Below are 21829 nucleotides of genomic sequence, written 5' to 3'. Positions count from 1 at the left end.
TGTTTACCTTTAAATAAATCTTTTCATAAAAACTCATTATTCATATTAATACATTAAGTTTAAAAGAATCATCCACAAAAAAGCAACTAAGGAACACTACACAAAAAAAGTGCCACTGTAAATAAGTCATGACACAAAGACACAACAATCCATGCTTCAGCATATACTGCAACCCAGAAGGTCAAATATAATTGAAACTCAAGAAGAATAAACTGTACGGTGATCTACGTTACATTTCACTTTGAACTGAACAAATAAATAAGGTACACAAATATATAGTTTGAAATGCACTTAAATGACTGTAAATATCAACAATCCTGGTTTGTCAGTACAGGAAAAATACCCCATCATCAAGTAAATATTAACACAGAGAGCTTCAAGAGAGCTGCGGTCCTCTTGCTGATGAATTTTGGCAGTTTGCGCAGACAGCTACATGTTTCCTCTAAAGCAGTAATTTTTCTGAGAAACAGCACTGCCCTTATTAATATGTAGTGAGCACAGAGCATGCTGTGTGAGCGGAGGCATGCTGCTGGAAGTAAAGGCACTCAGCGCGGCCTATAGGCATCCTCCATCCCCGAAACCTTCATCCTGTACACTCTAAAATCATCTTTTGTCCCTATGAGTAAAATGGAGAAATGCTGCTACAGTCCTTTGATTTTCAGTTCGCGATCACCTCAACAATAAATCTGAATTCTCTGGAAGTGCAGACCTAACGAGGTGTGTTTGAAGCTACTAAATCCCATTTGGTTTACATTTTTGAAAGGTTGGGGGCCGTGTCTCAACATATGGATACTGGCGGTCCAGCAATGCGCATTTACAGCTGAGTGAGTCCTGGACACACACAGCTTTAGCAACTTTGTACACCTTCATCAATAAATAAACAAAAAATGAGGAAACCAGGTTCTGAGGTTAGGTTCTTCAGCTTCACCTTCTCTTCAACCCATTTATACTAATGGCCGCTGGGGGGGACTCCTAATGTAAAACAGTATGATGGATATAGACGTCTATGAAAAAAATTGCTCTATTTCTCAGATGATTTACCACCAGAGTAAACATTTCCATAATGAGTTTATGCTTTCAATTGCTAGTTTTAAGTCTTTTTTCCTATATATTTATTTCCACTTATGGTCCCATTTAGAATAAAATAGATAATGTAGCATATATGCTTTGGGGCTCAGCTAACCTTCAGGCAGTGACTTCAGTTTCCCATCAGATCCATCCTATCACGCCCTGTGATGGAGACATCCAAAACACCATCCTCAGAACATTACGGTGACTATATCCACCTCTTTATGTGCAGAACCACTGTGGTGGGCTCAGCGACATGTTTTCTAGATAAGTACTAGACATGGAGCAGTTGAGCATCAGTGCAGACAATAGTATACTCGTTATGTTTTACATGTGTACACATTCTGGTTTCTGAAATCTGGATAAGGCTTTATCTCAGTTTTAAAAGGACCACTGTGTAGGATACTATTAGCTGGACACGGCTGACTACAACCCAGGATCCCTGTGGAGTCACGTATGCCTCATATTCTGAATTTTATCAGAACCAGGATAAGATTCAAAATCAGATTTCCACGTAAATGTGATGAGTTCTGAGTTAACAGTACAATCACTGTAAACACTTGAATTTTGAAGTAGAGTAATTAGCCTTGATGGTGCATTGACAGTATATTTGTTGATCTGCTTTCAAATGCAATTCACAATTTAGAGTAACTGCAAATTACAGAATTTAAATGTAGAAAAACTGCTATTTTCCTACTTTGTTTTATCCCTATACAAATTCCAATTTAATGTAGATGTTATAGAGAATATATACCTAGTACGTAACTTTTCTGTTTTTTGTAAAGGGCTAACACCATAAAATATTTGCTAGCAAAGGATGATCTGAAATTACAAGTTGGATAATAACTTTTTTTTTCATGCATTTTAGCTTGATTGAAAGTAAGGTACAAAGACTATCTGCTAGCAACAATAATTGCTGCTGTAACCTTGCTAACTAACATGAATAAAAACCTTTTTTTTTAGCATATCGTTAGCCTCATAGCACAAGTGCCTAAGTAAGATTTTGGCCAACTTGAGATATCTGGCTAACTCTACTTTGCTAACACCGTAGAAAAATGTTGTTTTTATTTCGTTAGCCTCATAGCATAATTGCCTAACACGTTTTTTAAAGCGCTGCGAAAAAAAAGAAAAAACTAATTTTTCTACAGTGTTAGCAAATTAGAGTTATCAGATATCTCAAGTTGGCCAAAATATTACTGAGGCCATAATGCTATGAGGCTAGCGACATGTAAGAAAACAAAAAGCTTTAAAGCTTCTACCTTAAATGTTAAGAGATGAAAATAACACTGTAGTCATAAAGATTACCAGCTCTGTAGACCTTTCATCCTGGTGCGGTTTTATGGTTTTGGGTTGACCTCTCTCATCAGTTGGTGAACACAGTGAACTGTTTGCAGCTAAACATCCAGTTCTGCTTCTCAGGAGCTGGTGAAGACCAAAACAGAGCTAAAATTAAAGTGAATATCAGAGTTACGTTTATCAAGTGACCAGAAATGTGTTCCCAGATCAGTGTTCTGATATGCTAAATGTTGAATCTTTTGGCTAGTTTGTTAGCCATCATCACTTCAAATCGCCAGAGGTCTCAATCATGATCTCATTATGTTTACAGTATTTACACCCTTGTAAGACATTGGACTCGACAGTGACATAATCACATCCCAAAACGCTACACACTGCTCGTCTAGCAGTACTCCTCCCCCTGTGGGTCTGGCATGTCATTGAGGTCCAAGAAGATGGAGGTGTTGGAGAGTTTGCGTCCATCTGACGACAGGTCGAGCAGTTCCTCGGCAGTGCTCGGCACAGAGCTGATGTACATGTCCCACACCTGCTCCGGAGAGTCCAGCTCCAACAGCTTCTGCTTGATCTTCAGGTTCTTCTCAATGTTCCTGCGCTTGTGCTTGAATTCCAGGATGGTTTTGGTGTAGCGGTTGATGGTGGTGACTGAAGACGCCATGCAGGCTGTGAAAGAGCTCCATGCCAAACTGAGGAAAGAAACAAAAACAGCATGAACCCCTTCATTCACACCAGAATTCATACTATAAAAAAATTACTCTGTTTCTTCTGTAATCTCCATCGAAATGTACTAAAAGAAAAGACAGTAATAGATGACATTATGAATGCTAATACTATTCTTCTTCTTTCAGGCTCCCTTTAGGGGTCACCATGGTGGACCTTCTTCCTCTGCCTGTCCTCCTTCACTACATCCATCAATCTTTTTTGTGGTCCTCTTTTCCTCCTGCCTGGCAGCTCCATCTTCAACATCCTTTGCCCAGTACAGCACATCTACAGTCCCTCCTCTATGTCCAAGCTGCACAACCCGAGCTGTCCCTTCTGGTCACTCCCTGACTCCCAATGAAAATTTTAGCACCTCCAGCTCCACCTCCTGTCTTTTTGTTAGTGCCAGCATCTCCACATGTCATACTGGGTCTCACTACCACTTTGTAGGCCTTCCCTTTCACTCTGGCATTTTAAATGCTAAAACATGACTATATATGGAAAATGCATAAAAAAAAAACAAAACAAAAAACTTTATCTTGATATGAAAGCCCTTTTTTTAATAATCATAACACAGAAAGCTTATTTTCCCCAAAATCCAGACCACTGAAAACAGGTTGTCAAATTATTTCAATATCTTGACACAACAATTACTTCATACCAACATAAAAAGCTGTCAAGATAATTTGTTAAGTAATAATTATTGTTTGACAGGTGAACAAAGTGTTGCTTTGATTAGGGATCAGAATGCAAACAATACCCAAAGAAAAGATACACGCCTGTTTAGATGGCTTTTTTTTTTAATATATTAAAATTATGAATTTAAGCACAGCATAATATACATGCACACTTTTGTTTGAAGGTTGCTATTCACAGTTTTGGAGCAAGTTCACTTAAATCTGTTAAAAGGACAGCATGCCTCTAACTTTTTAGGATAAATAATGTGTTTTCTGGTATGGAGCAGAGAAAGGGCACAAATAAATAAACCCAAATAAATGAGTGGAAAATCCTCCCAGAAGACTTCCCATAATTTTAGGTGATAGTCAGCAAATTTGTTTAAATATAATTTGTGTAGGATTTATATACAATAGCTTAATATTATTTCTGAATTGTTTTTGTACTATTTAGGTTAACACAAGACCCTCAAGAGACTGTTCAACATTAAAACAAACAAACAAACAAAAGAAAAACTCTGCATGCAGACAGAAACCAGATTGTTCCTGTGAGGAGTAAAAAAAGCCTTTTAAATAAAGTGATGGATAATCATAGCAGAAAAACCATAAATCCCAAAAGTGAGTCAGAGAAAACATGGGGTGTAGAACAATGGCTACCCCACAAAAACCAAGGTAACAAATTAAATGCATATAAGGAGGGAAGGGCAATACAGTGTGAAAAAAATCTCACTGCTAGACGTCAGTAGACTGCAAATTGTAGTCAAGTGAATTCTGTTTTCTGAACCCTCCCAAATAAATGCATAATCCAAGCTACGGTGGCCTGTAAGGGAAGCAACTGTGTGAGTGTATGCTATCAGTCCGTTTAGCTCAGCTATCGATATGCTGGGTGTCCATATCTATTTTCTTTATGAAAGGAATCGATGAGTCAGTGAAGCTCACTTCTATCTGATGACAGCAATACTGAGGTGAGTTGTTGAGGACATCCTGAATTTTTCTGTTGGTAAGTGCTGCTGTTAGCCGCAGTTAGCTACTGTTAGCTGCTGTTAGCCGGTGTTAGTGAAACTTTCTTTGAAGTCTATCTAACACTGTTGGACTCGGGCACTTAGCTAATAAACTCTTATGATGTAAGAATCTAATCAAAATGTTTAACAGTGTTTACCAGGGAAAGCATGATTTTTAGGACACTCAAGCCTAACATTACCTGGTATAATGTTAGCTTAGAACAGTGGTTCTCAAATCCAGGCCTCGTGGCCCGGTGTCCTGCAGGTTTTAGATGTGTCCCTGATCCAACACACCTGAATCAAATGGCTGAATGACCTCCTCAGTATGCAGTCATGTTCTCCAGAGTACTGATAATGACTTCTGTATTTGACTCAGGTGTGTTGAAGCACAGACACATCTAAAAACTGCAGGACACTGGGCCACGAGGCCTGGATTTAAGAACCACTGGCTTGGAATCAGCTGACCAGAGGGTTGCATGCCTAATCTGCTGGTAATACATAATACAATATCGAGAATAAATAAGCACGATGAGGTGAGGAGGATCAGGTGGAAATGAAGGAGGCGAGAGCAGTGGTGGAGCTATTTGTGATCTTTAAATTAAAAGTAACTTATAAGACATACTTCATATTAGGTGGAACAGCGATGCCCATCTCAGCCACTGCATTCAAGATTGTGGGGGTGCATGGTGTCTTCCAGAAACCTGCATCCACTCCTATTCTAAGTTCATGAGACTGCATCAATTTGTTGGAAGATGGGATTACTCACTAATCAATGTATATTTATGAGTCCAGTATTCCCTTTTCTATTAAATAACCTAAAAAAAATTACTGTACTGATGAAGCTGATAACAGCTTTCTGTTTGCTCTCACTGTCTTATTGCAAAGGTGTAGCCAATGGGAATGAAGGAATTGCTTCCTTACACAGCTAGATTTAATGCATCACTCCTGCTTTTGCTTAGTCACCTAATGCTAATAAACAGGCTGCAAACCTGAATGCTTTCTGAGGCATAATAATTTGTTTATTCAATGAATAAACATTTAACTGATCAGTTTTCACTCGAGCCACACGGATCCATCGGTGGGCTGATGTTATCGGCCAATATTGGATGTTTGCTAATTTATTAGAATCAGCATTTATGATGACTGATAAATTTATAGATGTTTTTATAATGGACGATAAATGAAAATAAATAAATCTGACATTCCGATGTTTTTGAATATTGTATCAGTATCCGTCTTAAAAATCTTACATCAGTTGGGCTCAAATTTTAATGGAAAAAACGTGAAAAGGATTGAAATTTGTGGTAAAATGACATAAACTACCCACATATGGTTTATTACATATTTGTACTGTTGGAGAAACTTCTATAATTTAAATCAGTCAAAAATTAAATAACCAATGTGCAGATAATTGTAATAAATTATTTTGATACAGGGCTGGTGGGGAGACAGAGGGTAATTGGAGGGAGCAGGGTATCACCAGGCAGAAACCCAGAATAGGAGGTTGAGAGCAACAGCAAAGAAGACACAAAGAGAACAGCCTAAGCAATTTTTTAGAGTGGGATTTTTTCCTTTAGCTGCTTAAAAAGCTCAGGTTTGAACTTGTGATTGCAGCAGATGAAAAGACTGAAAAGTAGGCAAGAACCAGGCTGCTAAAAGGTTCAGTCTGCCCCGCAGATGGTTTTGCAAATTGTGAAAATTGCATAGAAGGAGGGCATAATTTTAGGACAATTTACTGTACCAGGAAGCACTGGAACACAAAAAAAAGCTGCCCCTGTAGAATCTCACCTTTGAGGTTTAACAGGCTCCTCTCCTCCAGTGAGCAGAACAGATTTTTTTAATCCTATATGTCAAAGCAAAGGAGTCACACCTAAAATACAAGCTGGAGTGAGCATCCTGCAGGTGTGTTCTGCCCATGTGACACACCTGTGCCCACAGTGTTGTAGAAAACTATGATTAGAAGTCACTGTTGACTGAAGGTTCGAGTTTAATGCTCAGAAGATTCTCTCAAACTTTGTGTAAATGCTTTGTTTATGATTTTCTTATCATTATTATTATTATTATTGTGAAATGAGTCAACTTTTACTGTTTTCACATGCAGGGTCTGACTTTGCTGCCTAACAGCATGTTGAAAGAGATTTTTTTTTTCCCATGACATTTCTCTACATCGGTGGTTCCCAACGTCAAGAGTGCCGCGGCCCCCTTTAAAACCATTTCTTTATATTGTGCTTCAAACTCTCTCCTGGTTCTTGTGTAATTTGGCATAATTCAGTCTTTTCTCCCTGTTTCCCTTCCTTAAGAAAGGCTCTTTGACAGCCACTCATTCACTGAGTCCACCGAGGGTCAGAAGCATCTCTCAGATCCTGTGTCAGGTCTTTGCTCTTTCTCATATATATATATATATATATATATATATATATATATATATATATATATATATATATATATATATATATATATATATATATATATATATATATATATATATATTTTGGAAACATGACTTTCAGATACTCTTCAGTCATAGGTTTTTAGGCCTGCCACTTCTTCTTTTGTCCTCTACTTGTCCAGTTTCCTGGTTTTTTTTAAGGACACGCTGCACACCATGCCAAAATATGTCAAGTTTTCAGTTCTGTCAAACTAATCTTTGGCATTATTGCAGATTCAACTAAAGAAATTATGCATTCTTGCAACAGGCTGCTAGTAACAAAGTGTCTGAAGATAAAATTTAAAATGATGTCATGTAGACGCACATGAGGTTAGAGGGCTTGTTTAAGCCTGAATGAGTCGCAGGTCAGTGGCTCAACAAACAAAAACAAATACTCGTCTGAAAATGGTCAGGTACGAGGACTGCAGTGAAACTGAGTGAAAAAGCAGCCGAAGACCAAAGAAAAACTTTAAACGACCACTTAAAAAAATTACAAAATGGAAGCAAAATGCAAAGAAAGAACATCACTTACATGTAGGACCAGCTGTAGTCCCACGTCTGCGGTTTCCAGTCCTCTGGGCCCAAACTGACAGTCAGCTGGAAGGCTGTGGTGAACATCATGTGGGCCACCATCCCCAACAGACCTGACACACACACACACACACGCACACACGCACACACACACACACACACACACACACACACACACACACACACACACACACACACACACACACACACACACACACACACACACCACACACACACACACACACACAGAGGGATCAGTAAGATTTACCAACACAGAGCCTGAAATCCTCCTCTGAGTGCTAAGTGCATTTCTTGACAGACACCACTTGGTGGCAGTGTTGCACAATGTGGCACATTTCAAGATAAACATGAAACATCACCTGTATGAAACCGTATACAGTCCAAACACTGCACTTACAGACAGTGCAAATGTTGGAGAACTTGTGATCGTTGCAGCGGTCCAATCCCTAGATAAGGAACCACGAGTATTAAACATGTAATATTTTAGTAATAATGCCTTTTACTCTGTATTTGCTGACACTACATGTTTCCTTCACTACTCTTTTTACTGCAGAGAGTACTGAGGTGTAGTGAGTCACCTTTTAAGTGAGTCATACTGAGTAGGGCTGCTGTTTATGTTTATGCTGCTGTTTTTTTCTTTTTTGGTCAGATTATGATCTCATCACAGAAACTTCATTGGTGCAGAAATGACGTGGCTGGGAGATTTTATTCTGTGATGTTTAAACTCTACTCAGCTGTCCAGTGTTGGTGAGCCTGTGTGCATCGTAGCCTCGGTTTCTTTTCCTTAGCAGACCGGAGGTGCGGTCTTCTGCATTCAGAGATGCACTTTTGCATATTTTAGTTGTAATGAGTGGCTGTTTGATTTAGTGTCGCCTTCCTATCATCTCAGAGCGGTCAGGCATTCTCCTCTGACCTCTGACATCAACAAGGCATTTTCTCCCAGAGGACTGCCACTCACTCGACTTTTTCTGGCAGTTCTCTGGAAGCCTTAGAGATGCTTGTGTGGGGAAAACGCAGTAGATCAGCAGTTTCTGAAATGCTCAGACCAGCCTGTCTGGCACCAACAACCATTCAAAGTCACCTAAATCAGTTTTCTCCCCCCATTCTGATGCTCGGTTTGAACTTCAGCAGGTCGTCTTTACCATGTTTGCATACCTAAATGCACTGGGTCACGTCCATGTGACTGAGTGATTAGACAGGAAGGTCAGGATAATAAATCACTTCTCGTCTCTATTCACTCAACTTTTTGATTCTCGATCGTTTTCTCGTGTTTGCTTTGTCTACTTTGAATTCCTCTGCTTCTGGATTTTGTCACTGTTTTGGATTTTTTTGCCTCATTAGGCACTTTTTACATTATGTTAGTGAGTAATCAAGGTACCATTTTTCATGAACTGTTATATATAAATTGGGTCCACTTTACCCGTTTATTTGACAACCCAACACGATCATCTAAAGACCTGCTGTCAGAGCAGCCTTTGTGAGCAGTTCCTGCTAAAGTAGATGTCTCCAGGAGCACAATTTTCCATGATGACACAAACAGGCTGACTCACAAGGTGAAAACAATCCCAGCTATGCTATTGCTGCTAATAAATCCTGCAGTGAATTTCAGGGTAGAGCAGTGTTAGTGAGTTATTTACTTATGCATGTAAGCAGGTCTCTGCTTGGGAATAGGATCAACTGGTGCAATGAAAGACACGAAGGCATAAATATGGTAATTACATCCGATCCGAGTGTTGTTACTGTTTGCAAGATGAAGACCATGAGAGTCGAGGGGAAGAAGGGAATAGAGAGAGAATGTATTTTTCCCTAAACCCTGCTCCCTTTAAGCTACTATTGCTCTGCATGCTCAGCTCACACCTCAAGGCAAATATGCAGTTTAGAAAGAAAACAACAAAGGTTTATAACTAATTGTAATTTTTACACTCGAGACATTTGAGTCACAGCAGCCATGACCCAGTGGCTGTAGCACCACACCTGCTGTGAAACACATTATATTCTGAAGAAACCAGTGTTAATGTCACGGTGCGTGACCGGGCTGTATGGCTGTGTATGGAGGTAAGGACCTAACAGCGGGACGCAGGAGACGGCAGGTAAGAGTGATGAGAAGCGGATCTTTATTTAGGTAAAAGTGCAGTGGCAACAGAAACCAAAAGATGAGGCAAACAGAAGAGATAACCTAGACTGGGAATAAACTAGAAATATCCTGGAAACAGGGAGCCAGAGAGCAGACACAGCCGCAAAACAACAACAATCCGACAAAGGACAAGGGGAAGACTGAGACTATAAATACACAAGGTAATTAGGGAATGGGCGACAGGTGAGGGCACAGCTGAACCTAATTACACAAATGAGAAGGGGAAGTAAAACTAAACACAGAGCACAAGGGACAAGAACTGACAAAATAAAACAGGAAACAACAAGGCGAAGACCGAAATGCAGACTTGACACTACACAGGAAGTAACACCACAATACACAGAAGACCAGAGACATGAAAAGAAACAAAACAAACACAGGGGTACCACAAAGGGAACACTATTAATAACAAATAAGGACCACAACACAACTGGGACACTAAATGAATAAACTAAGAAACACCATAACACCAAATTATGAGAAGGAAAACACAAAATGCTGGGCATAAGGCCCAGGATCATGACAGTTAATTTTGACAGGAAATTTTGATTTAGTTTTAGTCATAATTTAGTCATCTGAATAGTTTTAGTTTTAGTCGACGAATCATCGTAAGAATATAGTCGACTAAATCTACAGTCGATTTACTCGACTAAAATATAAAGGGTGTAAAATGTAAATGCTTTTTCTTCAGTTCCCTTGAATTAGTCATTATACACACAAAATTAAACATTCATTAAAAGTTATGGAATATTATTAATAATATTAACATTAGCGTTTCACCTGCTTCCCACACACCTGATCATGAACACCACCTTACTGAGATAATCCGAGCGTTTTACAGCAGGACGCTCTGAAAGGTACAGGGCAGTGTTCAGGACTAAGATTATAAAGGCTAATCCACCGCGGTGTGGAGATTTTCTCTGAACACAAACTGGGAAAAACACTTTACCCTGCAGGACATTAAAGTGCTGACCTTTGCATGGAGATCTGGGTGACTGGTTTGCAGATGTCGTTGAAGATTTGTCGTGTTTTTACCCGAGATAGTCGCCCCACATGGTTTACACATCGTTTTGTTTGTCACAACGTCAAAGGACAAATGTGTCCATACATCGGCTCTTTCTTTCTCCCTGCTGACATTGGTTACATCACTTAGTTCTATCGGAAGGAACGACCAATCACAGGCTAGTTTGTCCTCCCCGGGTTTAGAGCAAATTTGCTTAGTTATCGTCTCGTTATCATCATGAAAAAAAGGGTCGTCGACTCAGACCTCAGGTGAAGGTGGGAAGGTAGATCGAACAGTAAATCCACAGCTTTGTTTTCATGCTCATACACTCGATTGATTCTTGAGTCTCTCAACACCGTCCAGAGTCAATGAGTGAAAAGAACAGCACAGTCCTGTTCCTCAAACTGGGCCTTCATTTTAATCCTAACTAAAGCATGTAGCACAGCTGTGATGTGCCGCAATGATAGAGGATATTTTAAAGATATCAATAATGATATCCAATGTTCTGATATGTCGGACAATATTTTTTTTCCAGACACATGAAAGATAAATAGATTTCCCTAACATTTATTTGTAGTTATTTATTTACTCAGCTGGTTATTGTGTTAGTGCCGTTCCAAACGTGTTTTACCACCTGGGAAGTTACAGAATCCCCTCTGATGAACAAGCCACGCAACGTCAACACTCATTACATCAGCCGTTATAAATGCTGTCACTAACAGGTCATCAAATAGCTAATATCAGCCGATAATGTCCGCCCTCCTATGGCACCGGTGTCATTGAGTTGACATAATATATCCACAGACAGGACTCAATGCTGCCTTTCTTGAAGTCTCTCTATGTTCACATTTACAGACTAAATAAGGTGAAAATAATAGCAGCCATGCTGATGCTGCTGTTATTGTTGCTGCTCACGCACCAGCTGTAGTTAGCAAACTTTCTAAAGTTAGCTTTCTGTGTGAATTAGACTTTTTCACATTTCTAGCCAGCTGGTTTTAAAACCTGTGACCCAAACAGAAACATGGTTTTAGTTAGAAGTGATTCTAAGTAATGACAGTACAGCTACAAAAAGTTAGCTTCCGAGCTAGCTTAAGCTCCATGTAGAATACATGTAAATACAACACAAAACAAGAAATATTGCTGCTTTTAGTTTGCGAAGTTAGAAAAAATAATGTTTGTGTGTTTTATGGATGTGGACAAAACCAAATTATTATCCCATAGAACAGTATGAACAGTCAGTTAGTCACAGTACAGTATATAGAGTCTCACTGGCACTTATGATGCTAATAATGAAAACTCCAGCCATGAAAGAGTTTCGCTACTGTGAGTCACACGTCTCTGTTGTGATCAGTTTTTGAGCAACTCTTAATTGTCTGTGCACGTTTGCAGGTTAAATGCCAAAAGGTTGCAGCGATTACAGCTAGAAAGTTAGAAAAAGTAATAGATGTATACAATCCCAACTTACGACATAATTACCCCTGCTGCCATGCTTGTATTTCTGCCTAAGTTGCGGTAGTAAGTGCATAAGAATATAAGCTGTTCATATTATGGTGCATTTACCATCATCAACTGTGTAAAATATTCCAACCTGATTTTCCCACAGTCGTCTTAAGTTCATGTGTAAAAAGGTAAACATTTCCATTTTAATACAAGACATCAATTTATTTTAAAGAATGTAAAGAAACAAATGTTGTGCTCTAATGTTCAACAAGATGGATAACACTGACGGGATAGATTATATATATTATATATACGCTATATTATATAAGAAGCCAGTGGAGTAAAGCTAGCCCACACATTACAAGACTTTTCCTATTTATTTCCACCCTTTTCATTATGGGAAGAAATCCCATGCTTGACTGGCCTGTTGTCAGCCTGTAATTGGACAACTGCTGTTTGTTGGAGGTTTCAGCAACTGTCAGCTGAGCCCAGTCCATGTCCACAGAGTCCTGGGTACAAAAAGTAAAGCAGAGATTAGCTCATTTAAGAGCGCATCTTCTGTTCGTCCAGTCGGTGCTATACTCCTTGTCCTTATAGTCTCCCTGTGTCTTGCTTGGTTTTCTGTGCTTCTCTTCATTTATTATTTTCATCTTTGTACCTGACCCCCCCCCCCCCCCCCCCCCCCCTCATGTTTTTTGCCTTGCACACAAAACAGAGCAGGAATAAAAAGCATTGGATTTGTAGCCTACCAATCCGATTACCACATAAGCCCCCCCAAATCCCTGGACTGAACACGAGTGCACCAGATTCAGCACCAAACACCTATCTTATCCCTATCAGTCTCATGTTTATTCCTAAAGATATCTCAGTGCTACATTATCATAATGCTATGCAGATCAGAGGCAGCTGTGCATCAGAATGAGCAGAACAAACCGCGAGTTCTGAGTCTCGGCACGTTCTGTCATCTGGAAATTACGCTTGTTCTTCTAACACAAGGTCACTTTTTCCAATAAGTCAATAAATGTCATTTCAGGTTATTTATTTTTAGTGTCAGAGCACTTAACGTGGACACACAGCGTCAGAGACGTGACACTTTCGACACAGTTCACAGCCAGAGAGAGAAAGCAGTTTAGTGTAATATATACTGTAGGGCTCCCTCACAGCCACCAGGGGGCAGCTAGATTTTTAAAATCTGTTTTATCATTGAGCACAAGCTACAATTGAAGTCTGACAATAAGGATTATTTTGTCCTTTATCATTCTCTTCACAAAATTGGTGATTCATCCAGTGTACAAAAGGTGGTTGAGCTTTTAATCCTGTGATTAGGACTGGAAGAGAAATCTGTCACAAACTAGATATGAAAAAAGAAAAAAAAATACATATGTTTCTGTGAGTTATAAAATACGGGTCGCAGGCTGTGCCAAACCTAACACTATTCATTTTTAGGCATCTCAGACCTGTTGGATTGCAGCCATACACCATTCACAGCAACAACATCAAGCTGCAAGAACGGGCACGTCATCAAGCTGCAACGCTCGTGTGAAAAGATTAAGGCACAAACAATATGCTTTAGTCAAAGTCACAAAGACATGAAGAGCAGTGCTTTGTTTATTTATTTTGCACTGCATTAGGTCTCATCTAATTCCAGCCGGCTGGGTTGTAGATCGGGTCGCAGAGCAGCAGTCTTTTCCTGAGTATCTGGTATTATCAGAAACAGGAGGTCACCGGCTCACAGTGCTATTTTTATTAAAACAAAGCTCACAGGACAGATATTTCAGTGCATAGCAAAAACCATTCATACAGAACTTGTTTAAAGATACTGTGAGACATATTCCCTCATACTGGAATATTAGTAAACTTCCCAAAAAGTTGGGACAGTGTGTAAGATGTAAATAAAAATAATTCAATAATCTGCAAATCTCATGGACCTATATTTTATTCACAATACAAACACTGAAAATGTTTTAAACAGAGAAAATGTAATTTTAAGAAAAAAAATGAGCTCATTTGGAATTTGATGGCTGCAACACATGTAAAAAAGGACCGGGCCATGTTTACCGCTGCGCAGCATCCCGTCTTCTTTTAACAGCATCCTGTAAACATCTGGGAGCTGATCAGCAGTCCTGGGTCTTTGTCATGTTTGTCAGTTTATGATGCTACGATTGTTTTAAATTGGTGAAAGGCCTGGACAGCAGACAGGCCAGTTCAACATCTGCACTCTTCTGCTATGAACTCAAGCTGCTAGCTTCAGTATGCGGTTTAGCACCGTCTTGGTGAAATATGTAAGGCCTTCCCTTTAAAGCATATATTGCTTTAAAACATATATATTCCTTTCAGCGTTGATGGTCCCTTTCCAGATGTGCAAGCTGCCAATTTCATAGGCACTTGTGCACCCCCATACCATCAGAGATGCAGGCTTTTTTTAACTGGATGCTAGAGCCAGACAGTCCCTCTCCTCCTTGGTCAGGAGTATGCAGCATCCATGTTTTCCATAAAGAATTTCAAATTTCTCTGACCAGTTTTCCACTTTGCTGCCACCCTTTTTAAATGAGCTTTCACAACAGTCGCCTCAAGGTGCTTTGTATTGTAGGTAAAGACCCTCCAATAATACAGAGAAAACCCAACAGTCAAAACGACCCCCTATGAGCAGCACTTGGTGACAGTGGGAAGGAAAAACTCCCTTTTAACAGGAAGAAACCTCCATCAGTACCAGGCTCAGGGAGGGGGGGTCATCTGCTGTGACTTGTTTGTTCAGCATTACTTTATTGATTTTATTACTTTGAAGGTGCTCTTATAAGTACGTGATTCCTCACCATCAACACCTTCAGAAAAAACAAGGTAACTGATAATGTGGATGTAGCGACTTCAGGCCATAATTTCATGTCATTTACACAAGTGACGGGTGAGGCACTGTTACCTCGCTGCTTTTTAAAACATCTTTGCAATGTCTCCACCTCTGATGTGGTACCATTTAGGCAGGTAAAAGAAACTGCAGTGTCAAAATGTTTAAATGAACTGGAAGTGTGTGAGCCTGCAACCGTGAACAACAGCGCAAACAGAAGTAAACTACCAGCTTCCACTATGAATTATGGGTAATGGCGAGAAGTCAGGAATACTGTGGATTATCTGAGGCTGAACAATGTTTTATTTTGAAAATTGGGCTTCTTCTCCATTCCATCCGCCTATGACTCACTCTTGATGATTCTTGTCTCGGTCACGCCAAAATTAAACCCGCAAGCTGCAGAGAATCGAGCTCAGGGCTCACACTGATTGAGCGTTATGGTGAGTTGTACTTTTCATGTACTTGATATTTGTTTTTGCGATGTATCTTATTTTGAAGGCATGTTTAAATGTTACCATGGCGACCAGAGACCAGTGTTACTTATGTTGTTGGCGCGTTGTTACCGGACGCTGCTGATAAAGTACACAGTCGATTCACATTTATTATTACATTTAGAAAATAGCCCAGTTTTTATGCTGGACGTATCAGTCATTGTGTTGTATTTATCCGCCACACCTTAAAGGCCGGTCTGTGGAAATATGAAACCGGCTGCTGTGTTATTTAATAGACTAAGAAGACTCCTACAAACAGCAGGATGCTACAAGATAAGCCTGAGCTACGGTATGGTGTGTTTCAAAGAGGTCTGTGGGCCTTCACATGTAACTGAAGGCACGTTAACTCTGCGCTCCCTTTCATGCCTAACTTTCTCATAAGAATGAAACGTTGAGCCTCCCTTTGTTTGGCAGCATGAAACCGTCTGAAAGCAGTTGACAGCTGGCAACAATGTAAATCATTGTGTAACACAAATGGAGAACAGAGATACTAGAGTGACGTGTTTTTGAAAAAGTTGGAAATTATATAAAAGATTTGATTCCTTTTATATTAAGAAAACTTAACTGCTTTAATAAACTGGATTTAAATGCTTCGTAAGCTTTTTAATGAACTGCAGTGTTTTAAATAAAAGCTTTGTGAAAGTAATGCAAAATATAATTAAAGTAATACGAATGCTTTGCTCCTCATATACGGCACTTTTACAACAGTTGTTGTAAAAGTGAGAAATATGTCACCGCACTTTGTCTCAGATTGTTAAGTATCTGCTGGAGCAGCTGCAGATTGCTCAGTATTTTCTTGTGCTCTCTGAGGCTCTTTACACACTAACGAGCAACGGTCTGTCACACACAGTACAGTAAGTATGACCACTCTTACTGTATTCCACAGGCACTGCCTATTAAAACCAGTCTTTATTTTCTAAACACACATTCAGCACAATAACTGGTAAATTTAATTACCCAAGTTCAGTTCAACTCAAGTTCATTCTTCATATCAAAACACAATTCTCTTTTCCATCATCGCATCACATCCTCCTCACGCGCCACATAGCTGACAGCTGCAGTAAAATATAATCTGCTCTCTTGGATTGTTCCTCTGGACCTCATTACCATATCCACTCACAACCTGTTCACCCCATTAAAAACAGGCCAATTTTAAACACCTTCCTTAATTCAAACAAGTGCGCTGAACCCCAGAGGCCGTTTGGGAGCCTGCACACCGCCACAAAAAACGATTTTGTTTTTCAGTGGGATAAAAACTGCGCTCCTCAGTGCTGAGTGCAAACCTCACAGGCTTCATCCCTTCCATTTATGCAAACGGCTCACTTCTTCAGACAGCGAGCCATGTATAAATAAAACATGACGCAGAGTTGGGAGGTCACTTACTATCTGACTGAAGGTTCGAGCTGGCAAAACACCGGGGTAAGTGTGTGAAAACACAGCTCCTGAGTTTTAGTGGCAGGAGGTCACATTAGGTTCAGCTCCTCTCAGCTGAAAAACATCACAAGACCACAACAGGATGGCTGAAGGATGGTCAACAGTTTTTCTGCTGTGACCCTGAAAAGGTGCCATCTCAGACCGACCCTGCCACTAAAATGCACTGCATGGTTTCAGGTGGTTTTTTAATGTTCACTCACACTGGGATGAGAATTTGTACACGGTTGTTGAGGACCTTGTAAGATTTCTAGGCATCGTTTGCCAAGGATGAGGGGGACGACTCACCCATCACTGAGGGGGGTCACTGACGTAGTTAAACCACTCCTTGATGGCAGGGCCAGATTCGCCCTGAGTTCCTGAAGGCTCCGGATGCTGTAGGGCCGTCTTGGCTGTTTTGAACTCTCCATGTTGAAACCTCAAAGTTTGCGTATTTTTCAGAATCAGAAGTGTCATATTTGAATGAAAGGCTGGAGTGATCAGCTGATGCTAGCTAGCTTGGTTAGCGCACTGTAAACTGCACAGGTGTAATACACAGACACACATATAGTAATTAGTGCTAAGCAGCACACTGATAAAACACTAGAATTTCATTCTGCACTGAAGCAAGTTTTCAAGTCATATTTATTTGCATTGAGCTGTTCAGTGACCGGCAGACAGTGATTTGGCACCTCTGATTGGCTTCATTTGTCAGCTTTGATGATTATAATTTGGAAAGGAGAAAATACAGTCTCACAAATAAAAGTGACGCACAATCCACAACTTCATAAAAGCAAACTATTGATATGACAAATTGCATAAATTACTGTCATGTTTTCCATTTCTCGGCTGGAGCCTATCCCAGTTGAGATATGGCAAGAGGTGGTCAACTGAGCTCACATTGTAAAGCAGCAGTCTCAAACTCCCGGCCCCGTCTCCTACTTCCAGCCCGCGATTTGATGTCAAAAACATAAGACAGTTTGGCCCTTTAAGTTTTTTGACATTTCACTTTCCCCTCCAATTAAGAGGAGTTAGTGAAATGTCAAAACAGTAACTTAAAGGGCCAAATTGTCTTATATTTTTGACATCAAATCGTCCCCTACTTCCAGTAGGGGGCGGGGCTGGAAGCGGCCCGTGGGCCGGGAGTTTGAGACAGCTGCTGTAAAGGCTTGAGTAGAGTGTTATCACGTGAGAAAACTGATAATTAGAGGAACATGGAGGATATTGAGTATTATTAATCAAACTAGTAATTGAGAACATAAACTGATCAAGAAAATGTTTATGTACAGTACCAAAAGTACCATTCATATGAATGGGAGAGTATGTCCAAACCTTTGGTACTGGAGGTCAGAGACAAAAGTCGTTGAACGCTGTCCGCAGACTTCTATGTTACTTGATGTCTTTTTGAAAACAGGAAAAATGTTTGTTTAAGATGCTTAAGTTACATCCATCTTTTATATACAGTCTGTGGTGTATTTGTGTGTAATATCAATGCATGTGTGATGTCATTGTGACTACAAGGGGGGTGGGGTGAGGGCTGCTGTCATGGTGACTACTTTACATTAATATGGTGCAACATGCATATCAGCTCTAAATAACAATATGAAGCACAGGATCAAATCCACCTCTTGAAACTAACTGAAATGCTTTGGCAGGACTGTCAGTTTTTGATATTCACAGCATATAACAGCATATATGGATTTGAATGAGAACTTCTCATTCTGTTTTTACTTCTGTCTTTTTAAGAATTCCAGGTTAAAAGAAATATGAAAGGTCATTGCCATTTTTTTGAACTGCAAGGAATAATAGAAGTCATATAGCACCAACAAGGCACCAGACACATGATATGAGGTTTTAAGGGTATTTAACTATTGATACCACAGCTCCTTCATTGCCTCACATGCCAACAAGTTCAAAAGGGAACATGGCTTCCTCTGTACTTAGCCTAAAATCAAATCAGACTAGTGCAATCCAACACTGAATGAATCAATACGCAGCCTCAGGCTCACCAAATATCCCTATATGTCTCATGAATGAATTTCTCTAGAATTTCTCTCTCTTAAAGCCTTAAAACCTTGTCTTCTGATCAGGGGCATGCCTTCATGTACAAATGACAGCAATGTTAAACCAAGCAGAGACCAAAAAAAAGTGCAGTTTTGTAATTTGTCTCATTCTTGTGCCAATTATAAAATGTAACAAAACATATTTCACTAAAACAAACTGTTGCAACAAAATCATCAATCAAAGTAATTTGTCTTTGAGTTAGACCAAAGCAGTAAGGCTCCTCTGGATTTGAGTTAAGCTAATCTTTCCACAGTTTTTTTTGCTATTATTTAGGACATTGATCTCCATCCTGGTTTTTGTTAGACTCTCTTCATCGGGACCTTTTACATATTGGACAGATTTTCTTTCTCGTGATAAGAACGTCAGTATTGGTTTCCTGTCTGTGAGCAAAGGTTTAAAGCAGTTTTTATTCTGATTTGATTGGTGATTCTATACATGCAGTATTTATGTCCCAATGACCACTGAAATTAAGATTAATTTAGTGTTTTAAACCAATGGCCCAAATAATGTAGATGGTGTTTCAAGATGTCTGCTAAGTTGCAAGCATTGCTTCTAGGAGGACTTTGCTTAAAGCAAGAAGAACGGCTCTGGTGGTTCTGACTAAAGTTAGGTACCTTTTTATGCTTGAATGATTCAAAGCTTAGTGTTGAGTGGCTTAAAAAAACAAAAAAAAATGGATTGGACTGAAAATGGGTGAAAAAGCAGCCAATATCCAACTTTATAGACCAGAAAGCCTCTGAAACTATTGTTAATGACCAATAAAGCCTGTCTCCTTGGAAAGAAATGTCAGGTGGCTCAAGATTTTTCCTCATCACTGTATATGGCTTCATAGTTTTCTGTACAAACTTGGGAAGCTCGCTGTGAGCTCCTTACTGTATGGCAGTAGCTGCAACTTGGAACTTCGGTCAGTAGGTATGGAGAAGGTCAGGAGGGTGTCACGATGTGGCAGTTGTGAGTTTTTCTGTTTAAAACCTTTTGTTGTCTGGACACAGGTGGCGAGTTGGGTCAGATGTCAGGCATCTGTTTGGCTGTGGGCGGGGTTTTCCTTTCCATACCTGCACCTGATTTACTCTTGTGCTGGGTATTTAAAGTCTGGATGTTGCTTTAGCTCTTCGCCAGATCGTTTCACGCTGCCATGGGGAAGTTTGGCCCAACCTTGGTTCCTGTTATTGTTGCTCTTGCCTGCTTGCTATCTCCAGTTCTCGCTGCCTTTTTCAGTTGTTGGACAGGTGCGTTAAATGAACTTTCGTGTCCTTGGACATCCAGATTTGGGCATTTTTGTCCATGCCATCATTAAACCTATCTGTCCTCCTCCACAGAACTCCTGTGCACAAGCCCAGCTCCCCTTCAGATGGGCTCACCTGTTCTCCTGTAAATAAACACTTAAAGTGCACAAACTGTTGTCTGAGCCAAAACTGAACCTGACAGAATGATCTGACCAGACTCGGCAGCAGTTTGTGCCGCCCTTGTTCAGCAGGAAGCAGTACTCACCCCCCCTCGATCGTTGAACAATTACACGCCATTTATTGGTGTTTGGAACGTGTAGACAGGTTAGCTCAGAGCATAAATGCTAAAGTATCTAAATCCATAACCCCAGATTAATCAGTAGTTTACTCTGCACCAGCACCTAGTTCGGTGGCATCCAATCAGCTGCACTCCCGGGACTGTTGGTCTGGGATCCGGCTCTTCCGGCCCCGGAGAAGTTTGGTGGGGAGCCGGGCTGCTGCGGTGGGTTTTTACTGCAATGTAATTTGTTATTTAATGGCTTTTTAATTTACTGGCAATGCAGTAAAAGCACACCTGGACAGAAAAACACAAAATGGAAGAGTCATGGATCGGCCTCCCCAGAGCCCAGACCTCATCCTTCCTGAAGCAGTGTGGGATCATCCTGACAGAGAGCAGAACAAAAGGCAGCAACATCCAAAGAAGAGCTTTGAATGTCCTTCAAGAAGCCTGGAGAACTGTTCCTGAAGACTGCTTAAAGAAATTACAAGAAAGCTGCCTCAGAGAGTTCAGACTGTCATAGGCGGTCAAACCAAATATTGACTTTCAAGCGTATTAGAATTGTACAAACTCTGTGTTTGCCTTATATAATGTATTTCCATGTATGACTGAATGTTTCCCTGCATGTATTTCCTATTTTCTTCACAAAACATCAATAAATGAGGAGCCCTCAAGCCTTTTGCACAGTACTGTATTTCAGGTTATGAATGGATTAAACAAATCAAGCACAACATGCTAAATTATGATCTTTGTAGGTGTTTGAGGCATTCGTTGATATAGCCAGACTAGCTGTGCACCCCTGCCTGAAGTCTTTAAATTAAGCAGTGCTAAAAAGTATGTCTCTCTAGCCAGACATGAGAATAGTATTGATTTTCTCATATCACAGACGTAACAAGCGCTAATAAGTGTGTTTCACGAAATCTTGACACACTTTGGGTGAGCTGTGGATCTATTAAAGCATTAGATTTACTACAAGGTCTACAAGAGGTTATTCTAGAGTCCAAAAGTGGTTTAAGTAGTACAGACTGGGAGTTACTAGAATCGATACATTGTACACGGTATGTTACAAATTTTAAACATCAAAGAAATTGGTCACAGAGTGGACCAGGGTGTATGATTCGTAGCCTGTGGCTTTTTTTCTTTTTTACACATTTTCTGAATTTGACTGGCCGAGGCAGTAAAAAGCTGTGAGTCACTGTTGTGGAGCCGAGAATCTTTCACTGCTGA

At 40.1% G+C, this 21829-nt stretch overlaps 1 protein-coding gene across 1 annotated transcript in view; it reads right to left on the bottom strand.

Moving 5' to 3' along the window:
• Positions 1-78: 78 nt before the first annotated feature.
• Positions 79-21829, bottom strand: part of gsg1l2b (gsg1-like 2b) — a 30210-nt gene continuing 8459 nt past the window's right edge. Inside the window, exons 4-5 of the mRNA XM_030755120.1 lie at positions 7696-7807; positions 79-3047 (exon numbers count right to left, since the gene is read on the bottom strand). Of these exons, the coding sequence (XP_030610980.1) occupies positions 2747-3047; positions 7696-7807 (413 nt within the window). The 3' untranslated portion in view covers positions 79-2746. The remainder of the gene's footprint in view (positions 3048-7695; positions 7808-21829) is intronic.

The sequence above is a fragment of the Archocentrus centrarchus genome, chromosome 19 (assembly GCF_007364275.1).
Source record: "Archocentrus centrarchus isolate MPI-CPG fArcCen1 chromosome 19, fArcCen1, whole genome shotgun sequence".
NCBI classification, from domain to species: Eukaryota; Metazoa; Chordata; class Actinopteri; order Cichliformes; family Cichlidae; genus Archocentrus; species Archocentrus centrarchus.
Note: the sequence above shows the minus strand (reverse complement) of the source record. Positions and strands in the feature narration are given on the sequence as shown.